At 35.1% G+C, this 17652-nt stretch overlaps 1 protein-coding gene across 1 annotated transcript in view; it reads right to left on the bottom strand.

Moving 5' to 3' along the window:
* ATPsynB (ATP synthase subunit b, mitochondrial) overlaps positions 1-17282 on the bottom strand; it is a 67898-nt gene extending 50616 nt beyond the window's left edge. The window contains exon 1 of the mRNA XM_076448348.1: positions 17055-17282. Coding sequence (XP_076304463.1) covers positions 17055-17079 — 25 coding nt within the window. The 5' untranslated portion in view covers positions 17080-17282. The remainder of the gene's footprint in view (positions 1-17054) is intronic.
* Positions 17283-17652: the final 370 nt, after the last annotated feature.

Genomic DNA, 17652 nt, shown 5'->3' with positions numbered 1-17652 from the left:
GACACTTAAAACCCAGCCTGAGGAACTCCAAGTTTTTGTAGAAAAGAACAGGAAAATGTTGAACCCACATGAACCTGGTGTCACCTGTTCATTAAGAAATTTTAAATAAAAATGGGCAAATGGCCACATAAACCATGTGTGGAGGTCTCACAAAATGCCATACCTTCATGTTGTATCATAAGCCTTCTCAATGTCAAAGAATATTGATACAAGATGTCATTTGAGAAAGGCTTCTCTGATTGACATTTCAAGTCAAATCAGGTGAACCATGGTGGACCACTGTTATTGGAACTCACAGTGGAGGGGTAAGAGGAGGTTGTTTGATTCAAGGAACTGAACAAGATGAGCATTAACCATCCTCTCTAAGATCTTACAGAGACAGCTTGTCAAAGCAACTAGACAGTAGTTTGAAGAAATCTTCAGATCCTTCCCTGGTTTAGAGAAAGGTAGGACAATAGCCTGGTGAGGGGCATCAGGAAAACATTCTCCTGCAAGATCTGGTTAAAAACAATTAGAAGAAGAATAGCAAGAGAGGCAGGAGATAGATGGCACAACATTTCATAATTTACATCATTAGGTCAAACAGATGTACTGCTAGAGTAATGAAGGGCCAATATGAGTTCTACCAGTGAAAAGGGACAATTATAATCATATAAACAATCAGCTTGAAAGGAAAGAAGTGATCGCTCTGTCTGAGTCTTGATGGCTAAAAAGGTGGAAGAAGAAGCGGAAGTGCTAGATTCCCAGTGAAAGCTTTCATCTAGAGTATAGCTGATGCTCCAGGTATCAGCTACTTCCTGGTCATCAGAGAGCAAGAACGAGAGTGAGGCAGAATTATTTTGCCTACTGACCTTTCAAATATTGTCCCATATCAGTTTATAACTGGTGATAGAAGATATACTGGTTATGTACTTAATCCAAGATTCCTTCTGGCTTTGATGTCTTACCCACAGAGCATTTGCATGGGTGTGCTGGAAAACGATAAGGTGTGAGAGTGTGGGATACCTACGAAAAGTATCACAGAACTGTTTTTGAGCCCTCTGTGCCATGTGGCAAACAAGATTCTATTGATGCCTTGCAGATGATGGCAGGATCAAGTTCTGCAAGAACAGTGAAAGAGGGCCAGTTTGCTTGATCCAGCTTCCACTGGGGCACACAGGTCAGGTGGTATCGACCATGCCCAGTCTCTCTCAAAATTATAGGAAAATGATCACTGCCTCGTGAATTATTGTCTACCCTTCATGAAAAATAGGAGAATAGTGAAGGGGAGCAAATTGAGAGGTCAATAGTAGTAAAGGACTGACTAGATGAATGGAAATAAGTAGAAGAACCACTATTGAAAAGAGAAAGGTTGTGATCAGGGAGCATAAGCTCTATGGAGTGACACCTCCAATCAATATCAGCACTTCCCCAGAGGGAATGATGTCCATTAAAGTCCCTCATGATTAAAAAGGGAGACAGCAACTCTTCAATGAGAGCAAAGTATGATTGCTCATTGGTCTCTTCAGACAACAGGTAGAGATAACAGTGATGTATGACCCAAAGAAACCTGGATGGCTATGGCCTCCAAGGGTGTGTTGAGTGGCAAAGACAGGGTGAACACATGCTGATCAGCCAACAGTGCCACTCCTCCATGCACTTGTCCATCACACAGCAATCAGTGTTTTGATGTCATCCAGATTAGAACGTAAATCTTGACAGTTCCATTGTACCAAGGTGGCCATTTTATTTACGTGTAGGCCAATTGGGTGGCCAGGTCTCTTTTCTTTACTGTCTTTATTTGAGGGAGGTCTGTCGACCTCAGTGAATCCTGTCGTGGGTCGACTGGGTAGGTCTATGCTGTTAGAAGAGGATTCCAGTGACAGAGGACGTGGAAAATAATGATCATTTTGCATCTTGGGATGGGAGAAGATGTGTCCAAAGAAATGCTTGTACCTGATCTGGAACCAAAGGAAGTGGATCTTTGGATTTGCTGGAATGTATGGTATGAGTGGAGAAACCACTGAGAATCTTACTTGGAAATGTTCTTGAAATCCTTCTCAACAATAACTCCCATGATGAATTGAAAGTAGCATGACATGTACCCTCAATAAGCATATCCCCAACTGCCTTTAAATGCAAGAGGAGTTCATTGTGTTGAGATATGGATGTTTCCACCAATATGTCACCAAATCCAAGCTTCTTTACTGACTTTGGAGAGCCAGCAAGTCCCTCTAGACCCTTCTGAATGAAAAAAGGAGACATTTGCCCTAAAGGTTTGTCTGAAAGAGAATGTAGGATAAGAAAATGAGGTACAACAGGTGTTACAGATGTTGAATATTGCTGCTCAGAATCTTCAAGATATGGTCATTTACCTATGGACTGTTTTTTCACTATTTTATTTAATTTTTTATTTGGAGGATCCATAATAACAAAAAAGGAATATTTTGGTGCTCACTGACCCCACCCACCATGGAGCCCTACGAGGGGATGCACTACAATGCCAAACAAGGACACTGCAGCAATGCCATGGTTTTGTGAGCACTATACCCAAACACCAGCATCTGATATGTCCACAACACCTGTTGAGAACATCCAACACTACTACTTGGTTGACCCTAGCCCAAGTGGACCAGCCGACTGACCCAAGGGGGGCAAACCCTAAGGCTGCCTGTCTACAGGAATTCAAGGCCAAAGTAGTGTCTTAGGGTTGGATCCCTCTGCCACCAGGATCCTCCCCTCCCCTTCACAGGTTATCAAGCACAGCAAACACGTGGGTGGATGTTTAGATTCCAGAGGAGGTAAACTGAAAGAACAGAACCTTCCCTGGGAGGTCGTCTCACCACATACAGGAATCCACACCAAGGGAAGCAATTGTGTATTAGATTGGAAATAACAGTTTAATAGATGAGTTCATCTACACATTTACTTGTGTTAAGTATTTACATTAATTTTTGATACTGCATGCATATCTTCACAAAATTTGGTAGACTTTTAGTTAAGATTACAAGTATTTTGTACACAACAAATCAGATTTTTAATGAAATATTTTTACTATAAATTTGTTTATGAATATAGTGTTTCATTACTTTTCTTATGGCAAAGTGATTTCATGTTATGAGTAAAAACTTCATTCCAAAAAATATCAAATTTTTACTCAATTTTTAAACCTTCATAATTACATTTCAAATATTTGTCGTCAGCGAGACTTTATATTTTATTTTCTATACTCACTCTATGTGGGGTCTGTCACTTGACAAACCTTGTGATTATCTTAAAAAAAAACTTTTTTGAAGGGGGCTAGAATAACTTCATAATAACACAAAATTATAAATGTTCTAAGTAGCTTATATTGACCTACCAGTCATGCTCAGCTAACATTACATAACTTGCATTAACACTGTGCATGCACATTCATATTACGTATCCAATAATGTAAAACCAACAAATAGTTCCCTGTCTTGGCTGTGTTCTGGTGGACTAGCATTTTGTAACATAGTCACTTTTCAATTATTATGCATTGTACATGTATATAGATTATTACCATTTAGAAATAAATTATTTTTTAAATAAATATACTCTTCAGAAAAAGAAATGCAATAGGCAAAATATGAGACAAATTGTTAACAAGTTTATTCCGGGTAGTTCTGTATGACATGTGTGAAATTTTGCACATTCACTGCTGAACATCCAAAGTCTGCAAAGGCGAAGTCCACGCTCACTAGGTGAAGTTTAACGTCACCCAACGTCAACAACAAGTATGCCCCCCGTGAGCATCAATAACTGCTTGGCATCTCCTGCCCATGGAAGCGATGAGATGACGAATCACATCCTGTGGAATGGCTGTCCACTCAGCCTGCAAAGCTGCTGCAAGCTGAGGTAGAGTCTGCGGTTGAGGTTGTCGCCGTCGCAGACGTCGGTCCAACTCGTCCCAAAAATGTTCGATGGGGTTTAAATTTGGTGATCTGGAGGGCCAGGGAAGAACGTTGATGCTGTGGTGTCTCAAGAAGACAGTGGTGAGTCGGGCTGTGTGAGGACAAGCGTTGTCATGTTGAAAAACGTCGTTGACGTCACCATGATGGGTTGCACTTGGGGCCTAAGAATCTCGTAGACGGTTGCGTATGGTCTGATCGGAAATCCTATGCAGCCCTGATATGGTTGAGGCAGTAGATGTCGCAGTGGTGGTCCTATCCCGAAGGTGACGTAATCGGATGTAGCAATCTTGTGCGGGTGTGGTCACACAATGTGTGCCAGATCGTGGATGGTCACGAGTTAATCCATGTTGTTGATGACGATTCCATAGCCTTGTGATGGTGCTTGGGTGGACATTCACAGCTCTGGCAACATTTGATGGAAAATCGCCTGCTTCCAAGCGACCAATGGCATTGTTGCGTTGTGCTTCAGTCAGTCTTGGCGTAACTGTATTGCGTGTTGGTGGCTTAACACTGAGCTATGGAAACCGAGAACCCGTCACTTTTATAGGGATTTTGCACATGTTGCACTTGCAGAACATGCAGATCTCTCAAACAAATTTATTGGAAACGCATGCGTTTTGGTGAAAAATTCGATGTTTTCCTCCGTTTTCAAAGTGCACAACTTTTATTGTCATTTTGGTCTCACAATCAGTGCCTTAACACGTGTAACATCACATACTCTGAGCTTGTAACGTTATTACATATATTTCTCTTTAAAATAACAAAAATATCCCTTTTGCATTTCTTGTTTTGAAGAGTATATAAAACAAATCAAGAAGTAAAGCAAAGAACTGCTATGACTTTTGAATTTGATTGCTGCTGGATAAAGTTTGCTAAGCCTTTTGAAATTCTACATGTGGAGGGTATAACATTGTTTTCTAGGTCATATATATACACACACACACACACACAAACACACACAGTTGAATAACAAAAAAAACAACAAAAAACAAATAACTATAATGATACCATAGAATTTCACTATAATTTACTAAGCTTAGTAACCAAAATGTATTTAGATTTAAAAAAATACAAGATTTCAAGCAGACTAAAGACAACTTATCTTATGGAAATCTTGGTTCGAAAGAATGTGGTAGCTTTTTCACAGGTTAAAGTGGTTTAGAAAATCACTAGGGAAACATATTAGTTTAGTTTGAATTTTGTGCAAAGCTACACAAGGGCGATCTGCACTTACCTTCCCTAATTTAGCAGTGTAAGACTAGAGGGAAGGCAGCTAGTCATCACCATCTGCTGCTGACACTCGGGCTACTCTTTAACCAACAAATAGTGGGACTGACAGTAACATTATAACTCCCCCATGACTAAAAGGTTATGTTTCGCGTGACAGGGATCTGAACCCTCAACCCTCAGATAATGAGTCAAGTGCCTTAACCACCTGGCCATGCCAGGCCTGCGGGGGACATACTAAGCTGTCAATTAGTTATTTATGTCACATACTTAAGTGTTTATAAGGGACCATTTTCAAAAATAAAAAAAGGTAAAAGTGGCCAGTGTTTGATTCAGTATGCAAGCCATATTTTTGCAAAATAAAAAGATATGAAGTTCTTAATTTATATTCTAGCTTTTTAATATTATCAATTTGAGTTCTAATTTCTGTAAAACTATATATTTAGTATTTTAACATTAAAAGCTTCAAATTTTAAGCAATGTTGCATTCAACATAACATGTCATTCACTAAAATGTATATTTTGGTGTGTTGTTCTAATATTTACTTTTAAATCAAGAAATTAAGTCATACATAAAAAAGTTCAAATTATGGTATATAATTTGATTCCAAATTTACTGACAAATTTATAAAATAGTCACTCAATAAAATTTTAAATACAAGTCAACAAATGCAATGACATGGCCTTTGACCTATGACCCATCATGAAAGAATTAAAGTTAAAATAAATGTTTTGCTTCAATGCAGTCCAAGTATAGTCTGGTATTAATCAGTAATTCCCAACTCTGGAACAGGTGAAACAACTGGTGCTACTCCTTAGATGACTTAAACAACTGTACAACTACCAGAGAAACTGGAGGATATAATGGCTATTCAAAGAATGGTCTGACAAACATAACTGAAATGCAACCAGTTTGACAATAAGCTAAAGATATGACAAGGCTTAAGGAGATCTACAGCTCAAGAAAGGCTTAACATCTAAAAACAAATGTTATGGTTCTCTGGATATGTCATCCAATCATACAAGCAGTAAAATAATAAAAAAAAAAGGCATCATAGGCTCACCAATCAGTAACATACATACATACACACACACATTATATATAATTAATTCATAGTCAACACTTCCCCCCAAACCTACGAGTATTAGAAATTTATGCTTCATAAAAACTATTCCTGTAAACTTGAACATTTACATAACCAGGAATGAGTAACAATTTTCCATATATAAAATGCATTTTTTTCATTAAAAATGTTTCTAGAATTTAAGGTGCATATATGGCAACATATCTAAATTGGTTTTGTAAAAGCCATTCCATGCAATTGTTTCTAATACATGTTGTGAACAATAATGCATGCTTACATTCTGTTGAATAAATAGATAAACTAATGGAAGGAACAGGTAAGAGTTGGAAGCATTAGGACAGGGAAAAGAAATAAGTGATGGTTGAAAATCTGTGTGAGACAAACAATCAACCAATGAGGAAAGAGTTCATTCCTGTCTCATAAATTCTAAAGTCACTGAAAAATTTCTAAACACCAGGCACAAGTCCCTAAGATAAAGAGATGGCAAACAATAAACAAATGTGGAACAAAACCTTGTCTCTCCCCAAAAGATCCAAACAACAGATGAGCCACATGTGTAAAAAAAGAAGAGCCAAAGTCAACAAATGTGACAAAAGATGTAATTTATCCTGAAAAATCCTCCAGATCTTGGTGGATCATCTCAGAGAGATGATATACAGTAGACTAGTACTGTGAGATAGACACAAGAATAAGACAAAGGTGAGAAAATTGGGTATGGGACAAAAAAAAAAAAAGGATAAAATGGGTAAAATGGATTTCAGTTGCTGAGAATCAAGGAACAAAAAATCAGCCCAACAGTAGACTAAAGCAAACTGATCCAAATTTAGCAGAGGCAGTGAAAACACAAAATATTAAGAGGAAGAAGTATCTATAACAAGGAAGATAGAATATCACAGGAAATCAGGGAAAAAGAGATAAATAAAATATACCTTGAAAATCGTAACCTAAAAAAACAAAAAAGCCATATTATTCCTGACAGAATCCATAGTAGAAACTTGGAAAGACAAGGCAAATTCAGGTGAGAGAAAGAGGCTGTCAAATGCTTTGTGTGTTAACTTGAAGATGACCTAAAAAGTTCAAAACATTGTTCTCTGCTTTATTTCAGTAAAAGTGTTAATACCCACACCAGCCATCCTGAGATACATTGTCAAATGCTTTGCTGTCCTGAAGAGGTCTGGTTTGTTCACGAGGAAGCTGGGCAACAAAAAAAGGTTAATATAAATAACAATCAATCTCTTGATAAATAACTGCTAACAATTCCAAAGTTGAGTTCCCCCCACCTGAAGCTGGAATAAACGTGTTGGTGGAAGGTACAACCTACAATGTGACAATTAGCAATTCAGATTATGTTGGTAAAGAAAGAAAAGCAAAGAAAAACAACTAAGTTTTTTATCTATGCAGAAAATTAAATAATGCCACAGTGAAATATTGTTAGTAAGTACAAAGCTAGACAAAGGGTTATCTGTGCTCTGTCCACCATGAGTATTGAAACCTGGTTTCTAATGACAAAAGTCTGGAGACATACCACTGTTCTGCTGGAGGGGTATTAAATAAGGTACAAATAACTATTTAAAAAACAATATAAAAATTAAAATTCAGCAAATAGTAATTAAACTGTCTGAACACAAGTGCTACCAAATGAACAGAGATAGGCTGAACACTATTGAGGGAGTTACATAAGTTGGAGGGGTGATTCTACTGGTGGAGGTTTTCTCGTGATTTGTAAATCAGTTAAACCACATGAACAGACTGGTACATTGGAGTGAAAAAGGTTGTGACATGAAGAACAAATTTTGCAAATTAAGGGCATCATTGAAGAAGAACAGTCATATGTGAACAGAAGTAAGGTACCTTATCGGAAAATGCCACTATTACGTTAACTAATTATGAGGAATTAATTACTAAGAACATGAAATATTTGATGCCAAGGTTTCTTCTGAATGACTGTGTAAAGAGAAAAACAAAGCAGAAAACATACATCTTTAATTCTTTTGTTCCAGTTAACTTTTGCCATGCATGACAAAGTTTTAGTGTCTCACACTCAAAATTTTATTAAAATTGTTTTTGTTTAGATCAGGGATCACCAAACTACGACCCTCGAGATCATTTTGTCCAGCCTGCCAGCAGCTAGCTGCTTGGAAGTAAAAAATGGCATTTCATCAAATGTCTGACTGTCATAAAAAAATAAATCACACCGATGGTCGCTTTAAGCTGGCAAACACAAGACATTATGATAAAAAGAAACAAGGCTGCGATGCGCATTTTTAACTTATAGGAAAATTCTTCTTTCATCCTTGCTGCCTGTTTATTCATATCAAAGCATGTATCTATGAAAGCATTAGGAATTTGAAAACAAATACAGGCTTAACCCTTATCCTATCGACTTGTCTTGTAAATTCAGCAGCCTAGGGTTACCACTTTAGCAAGCTCATTTCTCTTAGTAGTCGAGTTATGCACTTTTCGTAACTCGTTCTTAGGTAAGTGTCGTGGCAAACATACATTTCAATATATTTTGTTTGTGCATTCTTAGACCAGTACAATACTTTTCTCACAGCATTCTGTGTTTTTCATTTTCAGATCCTGTTTTTTTTCACCCATCGTTATGGCTGCTTTTAAAAGAAAAGTGGACTCTGAATGTCGTGCTTTCAATGAAGAAGGGGGAGAAAAGTACTTCTTTGTGAAAACAAAAAACCAGAAAGCTACTTGTGTGATATGCACCAAAAGTGTTGCCGTTTTAAAGAGTACAATCTTTGGTGTCACTACGAAACAAAACATATATCAACATATTTGAAATTTTCAGGAAAGTACCGTTCTGAGAAATTTGAATCAATGAAACGTGTTTTTAAATCTCAAAAGAATCTCTTCACATGAAAGTTTGCTGAAAATGAATCTGTCACTTGTACAAGTTACAAAATAGTGCATAGGATGGCACAGCGAGGAAAACCTTTTACTGATGGCAACTTCATCAAAGACTGTATGATGGAAGCAGCAAATGAGCTGTGTCCTGAAAAAGCCAATTTCTTTAAAAGTATCAGCCTTTCAGCAACTTCAGTTGTAAAGAGAGCAGAGGAATTTGGAGAGAACATCACATTACAGATACACCAAAAAGCTAGAAAATTCCTATGGTATTCTCTGGCACTGGATGAGTCTACTGATCTCTCGAGTACATCACAACTTCTCATGTGTTCATTTGTGGATTTAATTTGGACTTTCAGATCACAGAAGAATTGGCATCAGTTTGCAGCATGCATGGAAGAACTACTGGAGAAGACATTTTCATAGAAGTGCATAAAACTTTGCAAGACTATAACCTTCAGTGAAATCAGCTTAGAGGTGTAACAGTTGATGAAGGAAAAAACATGGCTGGAGTAAACGAGGGTCTGGTGGGGATGATCAGGAAACAGTTGGAAGATCTTCAACTCCCAAGTGCTCTGTTCATATACTGCATCATACATCAGCAAGCATTCTGTGGAAAAGACTTAGATATTTCTTGCATACTGAATCCAGTCATTTCTGCAGTGAACTTCATTCAGGGTCATGCACTTATTAATCGCCAGTTCAAGGAGTTTCTTGAAGAAATTGATTCGGATTTCTGTGACTTGCCTTATCACACAGCAGTGAGGTGGCTCAGCTGCAGTAAAGTCTTGTCTCGTTTTTATAAGCTGAGAAGAGAAATACGTATATTTCTTATCGAGAAATATAGAGCCTATCCACTTCTGTTGGATCCAACCTGATTGTCAAAGTTGTCATTTTTGGTTGACATCACATCCCACATGAATTAATTGAACATGAAACTTCAGGGGAAGAATAACCTTGTCTGTGATCTCTATAGAAACATTAAAGGATCTTGGAGAAAGCTGCCATTGTTAGAAGCACATATGGAAGGAGGAAACCTCTCATTTTCAGTGTTTCAATGAGTTTCATGCTGGAATCACAGAAGATGTCAACCTGGAGTTTTAGAAAAAGATTATTGGTGATTTAAATAAGCATTTTTAGAGAGATTTTTGAATCTTGAAATAATCCTTTTGATTGTATCATTGATGACGTGACAGTGGAACTCCAACTGGAGGTCATCGATTTGCAAGGAAATGACTTGTTGAAAGCAAAACACAGAGAGGGTCAACTTATTGAATTTTACAGCTGCATACCTGAAGATGATTTTCCAATGCTGAAGCAGTTCACATCTGGTATGGCATCAGTGTTTGGAACAACATATGTCTGTGAACAAGTATTATCAAAAATGAAGTATGTGAAGTCAGTACATCAATCAAGGTTGACTGATGAATATTTGAAAGCAATTCTAATGATTGGATGCAGCAATTGAAAACCAAACACTGAAGATATTTTGAAAGCCAAAAGCCAATTTCATAAATCTCACTAACTTTTTTGTGGCTTAGTGAAATTCAGATATGTACTCACTACGTGCGATGTGACAATTGTTTCTGCTGATGTTACCTTCTTTGATAACCTTTTGGTAAATAAAAATGTTGGTTGTATTTCTGTTTGTTTTTTATTATATGTGTGTATTGCATGTTACTCCCACATGGCTAATGTGGCATCCTAAACTTAGTGTTAAGTCTTTTACAGAGAGCTTTCGTTCTAGCTTATTAGTATTGAACATAATGATCATGTGGCCTGCGCTTCTCATTCTCCAAGTAATCTGGCCCCCTGTGAAAAAAGATTGGTGACCCCTGGTTAGATTATACCAATTAGTGTAACATAAAATATTAGCTACAAAACCATATTTTAATTGTATACAGGTTTTAAATGTGTAATTCTAAAAGGAAATATTTTTTTAAAAAATCCTGAATTTCCCCAACTATAACACACACAACACTTTCTCATGGAGTCTCATCTTTCCACCACCTCTTAAGAGATTAAAATATTGCATAAATTACTCACTACAGAATCATTAGTGCTCAGATAAACCATAATTTTTATGGTCTTCAATTTTGTTTGGTTACAGAGTTATCAATAGAAAATCACATCCTTCCTGCTATGCCCACCTGTCACATACTCTCTTTCAAGATATGTTAAGTTTTCTCTAAAATTTAATTACACTATGTAACAAAATTTTTACTTTTTCTTGTTCCTGGGCAGAAAGTGTTATTTCCCAATTGGTTATGCCTAAAGTAAATGGAAAAAGACCTATTTTTCTCTTCAAACTTTGCTTTTGTGACCTGGGTAATGAGATTTTTAAATTTACCCATTTTTCCAGAACATTCCAAGTAGATTCAGTGCTAAGTTGTTGATAGAGAATTTTCTCCAACTAACAAGAATTTTCAAGAACTTTCTAGAGTGTTGTAGAACTTATGAGAATATTCAAGAATCTTTTAGAATTGTCTGCAACTTTCCATAGTAATATATTTATATACAGGGGCTTACCACTCCCCACTTCAGTTTAGTTCTAGCTGCCTAATACATAGACCTAATCCGATTTTATCAGAAATGGAATCAAGAAGCTGCAAGCCTTTCCCAGATGCATTCTGCTATGTACGTGGCCAATTTATCAAGACAAGAGCAAAAAAGTATTCTGTGACAGCATCTGCTTAAATGTGTGAAGCCTACAAGGCATATTTCAGCATGCCTGTTGGGGATCATAACAAACCCTAGATACCTCATTTTACCTGCAAGTAAGGAAGGAAAAAAAGCTTGGGGCAACTTTGTCATAGTTGTTCAGGGCTTCCTGGGCAATCACAAGGCTGAAAATTATGTGGAACTGGTTGAGACTCTGGTGAAGAACTGCAGCAAAATGGGTTGCAGGATGACCCTTAAAGTCCATATCCTTGATGCTCATCTTGATAAATTCAAGGAGAGCACGGGACCATACTCAGAAGAGCAAGGCAAGCACTTCCACCAAGATATGTTGGACTTTGAATGCTGCTACCAAGGAACGTATAATGTAAACATGATGGAAGACTATATTCGGAGTCTGATTCATGAAAATCATTTACATTACAGTCGCAAATCCTGAAAAACTACTCACTTCTACACATTTTTGTTCATTGTTTGTATAACTTTAGTATAAATATATGTAAATCTTGATTCATATGTTGTTTTATTCATACCTTATGTAAATGAAATGTGCAAATTTGCCTGTTTTTAGATAGAAAATAGGTTAATTTCTAAATTTCATTACCCAGGTCATAAAAGCAAAGTTTGAAGGAAATAATGGTCATTTCCTGTACTTTTACAACATAAGCAATTAAAAAATAACACATACTATCCAGGAACAAAATTTATGGTACATTGTGTTATATTTCACATGTACGTGATAAATTCAAGGTTTTCATCCATCAACTGACAAATATACATAATGCTGTGTTCTGAACAGATAATAGTTGATTTCACTCAGAGTACAAGCAACATTTCAGTGAGAAACTTAAGAACTAGCTTGGATGAACTTGTAATGGCTCTCCTCGCATAGGTAAAAAGCCAGAAAAATTGTTAGAGGTAGGGAAATTGTCTACTTTATGCATGTTATTAGTCAATGTTCTTTGGTGCATTATTTAAATAAAAAATTAGTGCATTATTACCATGGGTAGAAAAAGGTAGGTTTGGATGTCCTTGATAATCAACAACAGAAAGACTGGATAAATACTTTTATTTCTTTACATATTATTATAAAAGTAACTAAAATGTGAAAATAGAGGATTAAGTTAGTTAAAATTAGATTAGGTAAAATAAATTATAATAAAAATATTTCATAAGACATATGAGCAGCTTGTAGTCGCCTGTGCTCCAACTGATTTCCAACTTATGGCATGGATAGTAGTTAGCAATGTTTCAAATGGCAATGAAACAATGAAATTTAATTATAAATAGATGTTTAATGTTACAAACTTAGAGGTACTTAGGATAAATGAATGTAGTTTCACCTTAGAATCTGAAGTCACTCCAAAAAGAAAAAAATTTAGAGTCCTTTCTTTCTTTTTTTTATATATGGTTAAGAGGTTGGTTATATTTTCAAATTACATTGTGAGATATGGTACAGAAAAAAACAGATATTATAAACTTTAGTAAAAACAAAACAAAATGTTTGAAATCCATTTAGGATGTCTTAGAGATTACAAAAAGGAAATTTGAGATGAAGAAAATTATTTTTAATTTTAACATGAAAATTACTTTTGCACAAGGACTATTTGAAACAAACACTATATTCATGGGCAAATCTTTAGTTTATTAAAAATTCTTCACAAAAATATAATTTTTTGTTGTAAGTGAAAGTGCTACATTGAAAGTTAGAAGTATTAAATCTATATAAACTTTAAACAAGTAAAAAGAGATAACATTCTCAGTCAAATTGACCAAGACCATGTTGAAAGAGTAAAATAAGTTTAATGGAATTACTATGGACAGACACAAGGCAGAAATATAAAATTTTATATAATGATACAAAAGTAAGATTGTATTTGAATTCTGCACAAAACTACAGGGCTCTCTGCACTAGCTGTCCCTAATTTAGCAGTGTAAGACCAGAGATAAGGTAACTAGTCATCACCACCCACCACCAACTCTTGGGCTTCTCTTTACCAATGAATAGTGGAATGGATCTACACATTTTTTAGCCCCACTGCTGAAAGGGTGAGCATGTTTGGTGTGACAGGTATTCGAACCCATGACCTTCAGATTACAAGTAGAGTGCCTTAGCCACCTGGTAAAAATGAACCTTTAAATTCTGGAATTTGTTTAAAGAGTATGAACAAATATGAAATTTACTAAAGGAGAAGAGCTACTAACTAAATCACCAACATCTTAAAAAATGTTATAAAAAGTTTGGATTTTAAAAGCAAGTTATAGAATACTGGGCAATCAGGAAATTGGTAGTAGTGTGGATAATGTGAGCAAAAAAAATTAATTAAGAAAGTGGAAAATGATGGGCCTATCACTTTGAAAATTTTAAGACTGGTGTTATTTAACAGTTGTAAATACCTATCACAAAAGTAGCTATTTTTGCTAAAAGTGGGAAAAGTTGCAAATAAATAATTGAATCAAGCTAAGTGGAGAGAAATATATACTAAATAGCATGAAGAACAACTACAGAATGTTAGTGTTTATAACAGAAAGACACAGAATGAACTTTAAAAAAACAACAAAAACAAACTAATTAAAATTAACAGCATATTAACTTAAGATTTACAAAGTTAAAGTTCCAAAAAACATAACTAGAAAAATTAAACCATTTGTACATAATTTGTGTGAAGTAATTGTAAAGCTCAATCACATGAAATATTTTTTGTAATTACAATTTCTATCTTAATGTTCTTTATTAATCAAATTTACTGATGATTATGAGCTGGGTAATTGACAAACCATTTACCTACAAGCATAAGTTAGTGCCAGGTAAAATAGTAAGTTAATCAATATTACAATTAAATTAATTAGTGTCACAAAATAAATCAAAACTACTGTTCTGATTATCAAAATTTTGATTATTCAAACTATACAAGTCTTACCAGAATAATCAATTAGTTTAATATAAATGATTAATGAGACTGTTAACAGATTCCACTAATTGCATGCTCTATTGACAATATTACACATGCTGAGAGGAGCTGCTTCTGTTGCATTTCTCTTCTTTAAAGGAAATTTCACAGTCTTAACAACTGGGTAAGAATACAGAAAACCATTTAATTTAATACTAAGAAGCACAAAATCACATTTGAAAAACCAAAACTCAAGACTCTTGAGCAAAATCTGATACAACAGGGAAAAGGAAGAGAATAATTTACATATTATAATTAAAGGCACAAAAAAGACTAAATGACAATGTAATATAGCTCACCAATGAAACCAACTCTACCTAAACAGTTTCTCTCACATCCATAAAATTATTTAACAAAAAATTGAGTTAAAACTACCATTAAGAACATTACCTGGCATATCAGGTTCTAGTGTGGAAAAGGCAATGCTTAATAATTACACTGGATTTCTTTTTCTCTAGCTTATGTTTATTACCTTTAATATTTAGGATCAAACTACAAATGATTGCATATCCAGAAAAAATAAAGAAGAGCCACCTGCACAACAGCTTCTCTGACAAAACTAGTTTTTGCAAATATCCTTTAAGAACCTGAGATGTGTGAACATGTCTCAGTGCAAAATTTACATTTTACTTTCATTTTGGTTGTAGTTTCATATCTTGTTTCTTGCTAATATACTTAATAAAATATTACACTAGATTAGCGAGTCCCAAACATTTTGTGGCCACAGCACACTACGAAAGTAATGTTAACTTCAAGGCATACTCATCTGATCTCACACCCAGAAATAGGAAGTTTTTTTTAATTAAAAACATGAAATACATTAATTTGGAGCTATTTTTACTCAACTTTGATGCTCTTTGTTAGATAATAAGACCATTATAAACTAAATAACTTGAATATTTTAAATGGTGATGAAAATGCATACTTCATGCCATACATTCACAAAAATTTGCAGCATACCTGGAATGACTTCACAGCACACCCTTTGAAACCACTCTACTAGACAGTTTAATTTTTTTTCACTTTTACACAGTTCTTTCACTAGTGTATATTGCAGTGTATTATACCTCTAGAATTTTTCTTTGGTTGCCAAAAACTGTTTGCTTGTTTATTTGTGAATTTTGCACAAAGCTGCACGAGGGCTATTTGCACTAGCCGTTCCTAATTTAGCAGTTTAAAAGTAGAGGGAAAGTAGCTACTCATCACCACCCACTGCCAACGAATTGTGGAATTGATCTAAACATTATAATGCCCCCACTGTTGAAAGGGTGAGCATGTTTGGTGTGACAGGGACCCAAACACACAACCCTTGGATTAAGAATTGAGTGCCTCAACCACCTGGCCATAGTGAGCCTGCCAAAACTGATGTGCAGATGTCCCTGGGACATGTGCTTTAATCCCATGTACCCTTAAGGTAGAAAAAAAATGCACACAATGAAAAAAGCTGTTTCCAATTTTTAAAAAACCCTATTTCATTATTGTGATCCTAAAATTTCTTTAACTGTGTAGTGAAGCCTAACAATAACAAATGATCAAATCATCTCTATTGGCTAATTTGCTCTTTGGCATTAAATTCTCATGATTTGAATATAAAAGTTCACTTTTTGTTAAGAGGATGCCCAAAACATTTTTCACACTGCATTATGCCTCTGAGCACACAGTGGTTTAATTATTAAAAAACTTTATTAGTTAGGTATGTGGATGTAAAGGGCTCTTCGGATGATGGCTTAAGATATCTTAATATTGAGATACTATGGGTAAAAACTGATTTTGCAGAAGTTCACAGGATCATAGAAAGGACTGATAGAATAAAAACTTATTTCTTTGTGCAGTACTTTGATTATAATAGGACATAAATTGATGATTTGAAAAAGACGAAAACTGTAGTCAGGTCATTAATATTTTAATTAACATGTTCCTGGATCATAGAATAAGTATGTCTTCAGCAATGGATGAAATCACTTTACGAGAATTCAGAAGTAAAATGGAATCGTTAATTCTCGGACAAAAAATTGTTAATTTTACTTCTGCTTCTCACAATTTACCAATAACTTGTCCCCTCTTTAAATCATACTCAGTACTCTATAGTTTGAGTTTGACTACGAGGCTATGCCCATCCCAGACCTAAGAAACCTAACTTAGAACATAAATTAAAGAGGGGTGTCTTACATTTGCCATACTGATTGCAAAGTTTATTTTTAGTTTCGCTGTAACTTCCTTCAACTTCTAAAAACACAGTAGATCTAATCGGAATTTTAAATACTATTAATCAGTACTAGTAACACTGTACTTGGAGTAATTTAGAAATTTCATTCATTACAACAAAACATACTTCAACTAACCTCGAAGAGTAAGGCGAGAAAGCATTTTTCCTGATTAGTTAGACTTATTCACAACGTTTAACTTAAAATTAATTCGCACGTTCTTCCTTAACGAAGGTCTCAATATATCCAATTCCTTCTGTTACTACCCTACAAAGGTCAAAACGAACAAGAACTGCAAGGCTCGGCTAATAATATTTTTACTCTTGAACCGAAAGCTAAGGAGATTGCTTTCGGGTGGTGCTGTTAAAAATATGTATAAAAGCGAGAATAATTAATATTAAATATTTATTACGTTAAAATATAAATTTTTGTTTGTTGTTAAGTGCAAAACTAAGCAATAGATATGTATACCGTGCTTAAGTACAAAGATCGAGCCCTGAATTTTACTTTACAAGGGTGGAGGATAAAAGGAGAAATTAAATAGTTTGTCATATTTTAAATTTAGCTTATTAATACTTTAGTTTAGAAACAAAAATCTGTTATTTTTTAATATTCCTGATTACAACTCACTATTCATATATATATACCATATATCCACATAAGTATTATACATTTGTGAGGTTGCGATTTCTATTTGATATACTGTTTATGCGATATAATTCAGATGTATTTTTAT

Source organism: Tachypleus tridentatus, chromosome 8 (assembly GCF_004210375.1).
Source record: "Tachypleus tridentatus isolate NWPU-2018 chromosome 8, ASM421037v1, whole genome shotgun sequence".
Lineage (NCBI taxonomy): Eukaryota > Metazoa > Arthropoda > Merostomata > Xiphosura > Limulidae > Tachypleus > Tachypleus tridentatus.
Note: the sequence above shows the minus strand (reverse complement) of the source record. Positions and strands in the feature narration are given on the sequence as shown.